Source organism: Monopterus albus, unplaced genomic scaffold (genome assembly GCF_001952655.1).
Source record: "Monopterus albus unplaced genomic scaffold, M_albus_1.0 scaffold94.1, whole genome shotgun sequence".
Taxonomy (NCBI): Eukaryota; Metazoa; Chordata; class Actinopteri; order Synbranchiformes; family Synbranchidae; genus Monopterus; species Monopterus albus.
This window is the reverse complement of record NW_018127974.1, coordinates 2,562,836-2,572,830: the sequence shown is the minus strand read 5'-3', so window position 1 is coordinate 2,572,830 and position 9,995 is coordinate 2,562,836. Positions and strand designations below refer to the sequence as shown.

The 9,995-nt window shown below is 41.3% G+C and overlaps 1 protein-coding gene across 5 annotated transcripts in view; it reads right to left on the bottom strand.

Moving 5' to 3' along the window:
- The window catches only part of trappc12 (trafficking protein particle complex subunit 12), a 41,583-nt gene that overhangs the window by 16,173 nt on the left and 15,415 nt on the right, over window positions 1-9,995 (bottom strand). For all 5 annotated transcript variants that reach the window (XM_020608774.1, XM_020608773.1, XM_020608778.1 and 2 more), the window contains one exon: window positions 525-638. In XM_020608774.1, coding sequence (XP_020464430.1) covers window positions 525-638 — 114 coding nt within the window. The remainder of the gene's footprint in view (window positions 1-524; window positions 639-9,995) is intronic.

Below are 9,995 nucleotides of genomic sequence, written 5' to 3'. Positions count from 1 at the left end.
AAAGAACCCAGTTCCAGTTTTAAAAGCTGCTGAAAAAAACTGAAGCTTTAAGACAAAAGTGCGGGATTAACAGGAAGAACGGGGAAATCTGGGATCCTGATACTTGATATGCCTTTGTGAGCAGCAAGCATTTTGTCATTGTTCAATCAAATATCCTAATATAAATTTAGGTTACTATATTACTCCAAGTTAAGCTAAAGTATTTAGACAGTATATCATAATTTGTGTTATAAATCAGAAAACTATGCAATAACTTTGCTCGAGACTAAAATAACAATGTTAAAAACTCACTGAAATGCTTAAACAATACCAGTGACATTTCATTACATCATTTTTCAAATACATACACATTTTATTAGGTAGATTTACAATTAAGGTAGGTGCTAAATGTATTTAATTTTCAAATGCCTTTGGGGAATTATCACATTATCTTGTAGTTAAAGGCTCAACGTCAATCCTTTCTACCACCAACAGAAACACAAAGACAGATGAATGGATGAAGAGAAGAGTCACTGGCATCCTACCTGCAGTGAGTCGGTGGTGTGGGAGGTTTGCTGGCCAGCCTTTCCATATCCCTGACCATGAACTGTCAGCAGCCGGCCAGTCAGATCTACTGCAGCCCGCCAGTTCTTTTTGCTCTGCAGGGGAAACACGCCACAGCATCATGAAACACATGCCATGACTGACTGATGGAAACAAGGACTAGGGTCTGGGGTCCAGGTCTAAAACATCTCAGTCTGCTTCTAGCTATCCTAATCGCACACACTTAAGAGAACATGTCAATAACAAGACTTGACTATATCCAAATACACATACATATTGAACCCTTCAATCTGCTCCACAGGGAACATTTGTTGCCTGTCTCCATTGTTCTCACACAGGGATAAAGGTTTCAGCAAAGTATAATTTCATCTTATTACACCACAGGTCTTATTTTCAAAGGTTTGGCTATTGCTTGTATCAATTATGAAACCAGTGTATTCAGGGTACTTTCTGAGTTCTGGGAATGTTGCAACATCACAGCAGGGCAAAAATGAGTCCAAAGCCTAGGCTGGCTTGTTCTGGAGCTTTTGACGGTATCAAACACTCCTCATCCACAGATTTAGTTTGGTCAGTTGCAACAGAAGTGTTATTGTTTAAGCACTATGTAATTATCGGAGTACTTTGAGGCTGTGTCAGAAATCACTATACTTTAATGTAAAATGTAGGCACTACATAATGCCCTCAAAAATTCCCACCACACAATGGAAAGAGCCGTGTAGATGCCACGGACACTGCTTTTTCTGCTAACAATTCCACACTGTAATTGTAAAACAATACAGTTATCAATGAAGCAGCAAAATGATGTTTAGAAGTGTCTGAAATCTCAATTTACTGCTCAATTACTTGGCGTCTTTTAATGTACATATGGAATAGTGAATGAATGCCAGGGAGTGATTTCAGACACTGCCAAGGAGTTTCTTCAAGCTTTTAAGCCAACATGAGAACAAATTCTAGAAGTACCAGGACAATTCATGTGCTGATGAATGAAGACCATCAAATACAGTCAAAAGCTCTCTAACAAGCAGGTAAGTGGATGCTGAATTGAGACTGATTTGTCAACAATCTACAATCAGGCTGTAAAAATTGCAACAGACGATCTAAACCACAGCTAAAATGTCAGAAATGATCCAGTAGACCTGATGGCTAAAGGACAACTGGATGGTTTAGTGTTTGAATGATAATAGTATATTTCACCTTCATTTCTCTTCTAAAGACGTTTGGCCTCAGGGTTTGTTTACAACTTTCCTGATTGATTGTTTGTGTAGGGCTGCAACTAATATTCATTTTAATTCTAATCTCTCAGTCTGAATGAATTGTTTAAAAAATTAAACAGTAAAAAAAGCCCTCCAACAGTACAAAACCTAAAAAAATGTATTTTACAATGATAAACAGAGAAAGGCAGAGAAATCCTTATATTGAAGCAGCTGGAACCAGAGACTGTTTGTTGTTCTTAACTGATAAATCACTTAGTATAAATGATTATATCAGTTAAACAGCCAACTGCTTCTGGGCTTTGCTCATCTCTTGCCAAGTCAGACGTTTTCTTTGAGATTCTTGCTGCGTTCCTTGATCTCAGCAAATAACTACCGAGTACAATCTTACTATTAGAAATAGGACTGAGGGGCACATCTATAAAAATATTAAGCGACAATAAACTGGAAATATGGTTTAATGTAACACATTTCTAAGCTTTTTAATCCAAAAAGCTCACACAAATTCCTAACAGGAAAAACAAAAGAAAAGCTATTTGAACCAAAAATGAGGTTTCTCAGTGGAAAAGTAGTCCACCAACAAAAAGCACGACATTTAAGACTTCTAAAGGTTAAAAAAAAAAAGGTAAGCACAGTTTTAAGGTCTTGAATTCACAGAGGATAACATTTAGGATAGCTCAGACACAGATTCAAGATAACAGGAGATGATCTACCAAAGCCCTAGTTGTCTTATAGCTGATATGAATGTGACATGTGATATTATTACAAAAGAAATTTCACTACATGCAGAATAAAGTAAGGCAGGTATGTGTGTGTGTGTGTGTGTGTGTGTGTGTGTGTGTGCATGGCTAAGTGCACAATTCAAAATGCTTGCGCTGGACTGTAAAGTGATGCTGGAGGACAAGGTGCCTACACACAAACCTGGACAAGTGAGCATACACACACACATATATGCACACAAACACACCTAGATATTAGCAGCATCTGCTTCCACGGGAGGTGGTACAATAGGTAAGAGAGACACAGAGGTGGGAGGGGGCTGTAGAGTCACCCCACCCCATCAACACACATGACAAGGTCGGCTCGCCGATCGGGTCCTAAGTGCTATGCCATTCATCACAGCCGCAGGGCTAATTAGGAGAGAGAGAGAGAGAGAAGGAGAGGGCTGGTTTCTTTCTAGTCATCTTTATCAAAAAAACTTGTCACCCTTCTCTCTCTGTTCCTCTGTTGTAGCTCTCCTCTCTTCCCCACTCATGCTCTCTCCTTTCCCCTTTCCTCCTTGCCTTTCTCCTTTCTCTCCCCTCATCAGGATTCTCCCATGCTTTTTCTCCCTAAATCGACTCTTCTCTTTCCCCTCCCTCCCCTCCCACTGATTCTCATTTCTGCCTCTTCTCTTTCTGCTGTCATCGCTTCCTCCTCATCCCTCCTTCCTCTCCTGCCCTGTGCCAGTAGCTGCACTGCCTCTGAATCTTCATTAGAGGGGGAAATGAAGCTGAAAACGAGGAGGCAGCCTGGATGGCCAAAAGCAGCTGCACTCACTCACACTCACTCACTCACACACACACATCCTACAGTACAGTACAGAACACTGCTGCCCTGCAATAGGGCACACTGTAGGAAGACAGGTGTGTGAGGGTGTGTTTCTAAGTGTCTCTGTGAGATCCTCTCTCTCACACACACAGCTGAGACAGGGCACGAAGGATAAGGAGTGTCAGAGGATATATAAGCAGGATCGAGATGGAAGACATCTGTGGAAAAAGAGTGCAGAAGTCAAAGATGGCCATAGTGGAAGAAAAAGATTAAAAAGAGACTCTAGCCCAAAAGAGATGGAAGGAGGGAAAAAAGGAGTGACAGGTAGCAGAGTTGAGAACAGGATATGAGGAGAAGAGAGCTAAGGGCCAAGGGACCTGCAGAGAGGCACTGCAAGGACCTGGAGTGGGAAAAAACCCATCTGAAGCTGGAGAAGTCAACTTCAGCTCAGGCTTTACACCGATCAGCCATAACATTATGACCACCTGCCTAATACTGTTTACATAGGAGACAACGTGACAGTTGGTTGACACTCGTGTCACTCTGCAGCTCACTGTGCATCTTCTGTGAATCCATTTACTTCCACAGTTCTACTGTCAGGAAGAGCACAGATGTGTCTACAATTCAGTGAAAAACTTATGTAAAAGAAGTGAAAACTGGTCGTGAGGACGAGTTAGAGAGAATTGTTTAGACAAATCCAACAGCCTCACCACTCTAGGTGTGATATCACCACTACAGCCCCTGACTCTTTCTCTTCATAGAGACCAATGTACAGTATTTCTCATTTTCAACCATTTTAACAAAGATTCAAATTTAATCTTTTGAAAAGTACAAATGGAAGTTAAAAGTTTAATCTACAGTAGGTCAACCTCATCATCAGTGAGCCATGGGCGTCCATGACCCTGTCTCCAGTTCACCATTTGTCCTTCCTTAGACACTGTTGGTAGGTACTAACCACTACAGACCAACAACACCCACCAAGACCTGCAGACTGGGAGATGCTCTGACCCAGTCATCTCACCATCACAGGTTGGCCCTTGTCAAAGTCACTCAGATCCTTACACTTACCCATTTCTCCTGCTTCCAACACATCAACTTTGAGGACTGAATGTTCACTTACTGTCTAATATAGCCCACACACTGACAGGTGCCACTGTAATAGATAGTCAGTGTTATTCACTTCACCTGCCAGTGGTCAGAATGCTATGGCTGATCAGTGTATGCAATAATGCAGCACTGTTGCTATGCCTAGCTTTATAGTGTAATATTACTTTACACCAGCCTATAATTTTAGGTCTCTAACCACACCAAAGATTACAGGCATACAGTAAGACAGAAGCTATGATTTGAGTAGAGGCAGGCAGACTGTATAGTTCAAGTGGCAACCTCCTGTGACCAGAAGACCATGAGGTCAGTCTTCATTAAAGATAGTATGCAATTCTAAGTGCCCTTAAGTGAAATAATGACAGATGTCTCTGCTCAAGTGTAATCTCTAATGGTTGAACCTAAAGTTTGATTCCACTGATGAAAAAGTCTAACAATCACAGACTGGAGTGTGGTCAAGATGCTAATTTAACATTTAGAATATACAGGGTCTTGTTTCCATCTGTCAGCATACATTATGGTAAATGAAATTCATATTCTATCATTTCAGTTTCTGTCACATAGGCCCAGTATAGCTTGCCTCAGGGATCACACACACACACATTTCTGCTACAGCCACACAGCAGGACATAACCCACGCTGACCTTTGCTATCGTGGTCCTGCTTAGTAACAGAGCAAACCAGGTCCATCACCTCACTGCTGCTGTTCATTAGCCTGTATTTTATCAGACAATTAGTGATCATAAGAATACAGTATAAAGTTTAAGTGAATTTCAGGAATGCTAACAAGCTGATGTTTAGCAGTTAATGAGTATGTTCCTCATCTTAGTGTAGCATGTTAGCATGCTGTCTACTAATTAGTACTAAAAACAAAGTACAGCTGAGGCAGATGGGTATGTTACTAGTTTCACAGTTAATTGGTCATAAATCAAAGTACGGACCTATGGACCTGTTACTGGTGCTAAATGAAAAGTCAGAAGATCACCATAGTCACCCAAGTTATTTACAGTTCATCCCAAGATGGGCATAACTATTGTATGTGGAAAGAGAAAAAGAATTATCCACACACTTTTGTGCCTTTCTGCCATAAAAATTTGTCCCAAATTTCATAACAATCCATCCAATAGTTCTCAATATATTTCACTCAAAACCACAAATGTCAACCTCATAGTAACAGGATCACCAACATCATTAGAATACGCTGTCTGGGAACCGTAAACATGTCAGTGCAAAAGTTACAATCTATTAAATGCTGATCTATTAGATGTCGAGTTATTTCACTGGCTAAGGGAAAACTACTGACATGCTCGTGGCACAAGAAGCTAAGTCTGGGCTCACCAAAGTCATTAGGATTCATCCTCGGGGCACCATAGATATGGGCACATAAGTTCATAGCAATCTATTTAATAGTTGCTGAGATTCTTCTGTTACCATCGCTAGAGCCTTGCTCCTGCACGTGGATAAACAGTTTAGGTGAACTTATAGCTCATTTAAGAGCATTTTATGATAGCTTGCTATGAATCCCATCATGCATACAAACCACGCTGTCACTCCCCAGGTTTGAATAATTCCAATTAACACAGAATGGGTGGTGGGAGGACAGAAAGACTAGAAAAACAATAGGCTGATGGTGATTAATAATTTAGCTCAGCTCAAATGACTCTGCAATAAGGCATAATCAAATACCCCTAAATCAAATGAGGAGGCATTACTGTGGTGATTTATTTCCAGTGATATTAAATGAGGAATTGACTACAGAGGCTTGGTGAATGAAGTGTGTGCTGGGATTGTGTAGGCATGTCTCCAGAGTGACAGCAGGGAAAGGCCATTTTCCTTTGTTCACTGTTGCTTTTTTTGAGGACAGTGGGTTGTACACCTGGCTTTGTTCCTGACAAACAAAGACACCAGGCAAAAAAAAAAAAAAAAACGAAGGGAGAGAAAAAACGGGGGGAAATCAGATGTGACCCCACTGGGTGACAAAGCATAGCACTGCTAAAAATGGTTCCAAAGGTAAGTGCTCAAATCAAAGAGCCACTGAGGTGGCCCAAAATTTTCAGTGACACAGAGGGAGAAACTGTAGATTCTCACTTTGGCAAATTAGCAAGGTGTGGACCTATGACAAGTAAGGCAATATATAGCATGTAAATAATAATGGATATTCATTGATCAGCTACTGAGCACATACCTGAAGTATGTTCAGCACTACAGAACACACTGACTGGAACGAACAAATCTGATTTCAACAGAACACACTCCTTCATACTTAAACCCACTCAGACAAATGTGTGCAAGAAAAATGTGCAAACATTGACCCCCCCTTCTCTCTCTCTCTCTCACACACACACACACACACACACAAAAACATATACATAATTAGTCTTGTCTCAAGTTTAAAAGGGGTGAGGCTGCTTAATTGTGCTGAAGAGTGAAAGTTCAATGCGTCTTTCCTTTGGTGAGTTTCAAAAAACCCTGCATAACACAGCTTGATGAGCAAACGAACGCCCACTTGTTCTCTTCCAAGACCTGAAGCCTCCAGGCGAATCAGACTTAAAAAGGCTTCCTCACACCAGCTTTGGTTAACACAAGGAGCTGCTGTGTTACTTCAATTAAGTCCCAGCATTTTGGATTTCACAGAGTGTGTCGGGAAAAAAAATACATTAATAATATGCTAAAAGTGCATGCTAATCATCACAGTGGCAGCTACCTTCAGTTTGATGCCTCTGTAGTTAGTCTACAGACGCTTCAACCAGGGGACAGAATATTGCCCTCAAGATGGACAGCCTGCTCGGCTACTGTGCTGAAATTAACTTCATTAAGTCTTCATAGTTTCCCACAGGTTCTCAAATAGTATCACTGAGAGACACTGAGACACAAAACTAGCATAATATAAACTGCTCTAAAAATTAAGGGAACACTTGATCATCACAGTTTAAAGCCAAGTCAGTTAAACTTCAGGGCTATCCTCTCCATTTAGGAAGCACAAATTATTGTGAATCAGTTTCACCTGCTTGGGTGCAAATGAAAGTGACAAATGGTGCAATGAAGAAGCAAAAGCAAGACAATTAAAAAAAAAAAAAAAAGGACTAATTTTGCATGTGGTGGCCACAGACAAATGCTCTCTCCTGATCCTTCCTGACTGATTCTTCTCAGGTTTTGTGTTTTGATAGTGTCCTTGTCACTACTGGGATCATGAGGCAGTACCTACAGCCCAGTCAGGTTGCACAGATAAGTCTACTGTAGTTACTCCAAGATGGCACATCCATAGATGTGTCTTTCAGCACAGTCTCAGGAGCATGTTGGAGATACCAGGAGAGCGGCCGTTACACCAGGAGAGCTGGACCAGCCTGTAGAAGGGCAACAACCCAGCAGCAGGACCAGTATCTGCTCCTCTGTGCAAAGAGTAACAGGAGGAGCACTGCAAGAGCCCAACAGAATGACCCTCTAGCAGCTACTGGTGTGCATGTTTCTGACCAAACTATTAGAAACAGACTCCATGAGGGTGGCATGAAGGCATATCCTTGGAGGGCCACACAGACATCCACGTTATAGCCAATGGTACCTTGACTCCTGTGAGGTACCAGGATGAAAGAATCAGAGCAACTGTCAGACCTTACACTGGTGCAGTGGGCTCTGTGTGCGTCCTGGTGCAGGACAATGCTCAGCCTCATGTGGTCAGAGTGCAGTTCCTGGTTGACAAAGGCCTTGATACCATTGACTTGCCCTCACGTTCCCCTGAGCTAAATCCAAATGAACACCTTTGGGATGTTATGTATCAATGCATCCGGTGCCACCAAGTACCACCACAGACTGTCCACGAGCTCACTGATGCCCTGATCAAGGTCTGGGAGGAGATCCCCCAGGACACCATCTGCCAACTTATCAGGAGCATGTTCAGATGTTGTCAGGAGTGCACGCACGCACCAGGAGCCATACACACATTATGAGTTGCCCTGATGAAAGTCAAACAACTTGGATGAGCCTGTGATTTCAGTGTTTCACTTGGATTTTTAGTGTGTTTTTGAATCCAGCCTCCATAGCTTGATGACTGTTATGTCATTTTGTTCTGAACTAATTATACAATGTAGATTAGTAAAGATTTTCAACTTGAATAATTCGTTCATTAAGATCCGATGTCTGACTTAAGCGTTCCCTTAATAGACTGCTCAAAAAAATAATAATTATGTGCTGACACCATATTAGCTCATGGCTTGAAAGAGAACTCCACATAACACTCCCTAAGATGGTTCAACACAGCTTCCAAGATCTAAGTGATTCCCTCTGGGTAATATCAACCACTGATTGACTACTGGGCTGGTGAATAGCTTTTGATGTGTCGGCTGTCAACAATAATACTGTCCCATTTCCCTTTTCCCTCTGCTGCTGGAGACCACACTCAAAAGAAGCTCTGTCTCAGGCCTTATTCATAACAAACAACTCCAAAAGTACAGCACACACTGTGAGATTTCCCAGTACCATAAGACCTAAACTTGATCTTGACCGATTTGGGAAGGAAACTGATCATTTCCATCAGCTATAATATTGTAATTACAAAAGTCCTTGCAGAAGTCTAGAAACACAGTGAAACATGACCCATCAGATAATTAACGTGTGGACATACAGTATCTGAATGAAGAAGTATTTACGGCAAAGATGGTGTTGAAATGTTGGATATAGAGAGGAAATAATTGTCCCCTGGGGATTAATAAAATTATCTTATCTGAAGCCACTCTCTCACTGAATAAGAAAACACTAAAACACACATGAAGGACAAGTATGGCAGGTGAAAGCTGAACCAGGACGAAAGCTGACGGAGGTCCAAAGAGTTTGTATAATAACTAATTACCATTTGCCTTTGCTTTATCTCCTGCTGCTTGTGGAAGCATCTACCAGTTTAACACAGCATCTGCTAATGAAAAGCACGAGAGACATGGTGCTATGGATGGCAATGGTGCTTGGTCAGTGGGTCAGTCACTTTGGTCTAGACTGATACACAATATGTCAACAAATTTTAGATAGGCCATGAAAATTTGCATACACATTCTTGGTCCCCAGATGATGAAGCCCGATAACTTTGGTGTCACCTGAAAGGTGATGTTTGTGGTTTTGACTGAAACATCCCAACTACTGGATGGACCGCTATAAACATTTTGACATATTGACACCATCTGGCACTTTGTGTCACTGCAGACATTTTTTAAACAGCATTTAACTTGGTATAATTAATTCAATTTATTTGTATAGCGCCAATTAACAACAAATGTCTTAGGGCACTTTACATAAAGTCTAGACCTTACACTATTAAATGGAAAACCAACAAATTCCTTGAGCAAGCACTTGATGACAGTGGGGAGGAAAAACTCCCTTTAATAGAAGAAACGTGGGACAGACCCCGGCTCTTGGTGGGCAGCCTTCTGCCTTGACCGGTTGGGGTGAGTGGATAGAGGAGAGAGAGACGTATTAGTATAGTATGGCTGTGGTGCCATAAAATATCAGAAGACATTAGATAACATACCAAGTACTCTTCTACCCTTCACCACTGTCCTACTAGGTTTATAATACTATACTGTATCTACAATACACAGTGAAACCTTGGATTGCGTGTATAAT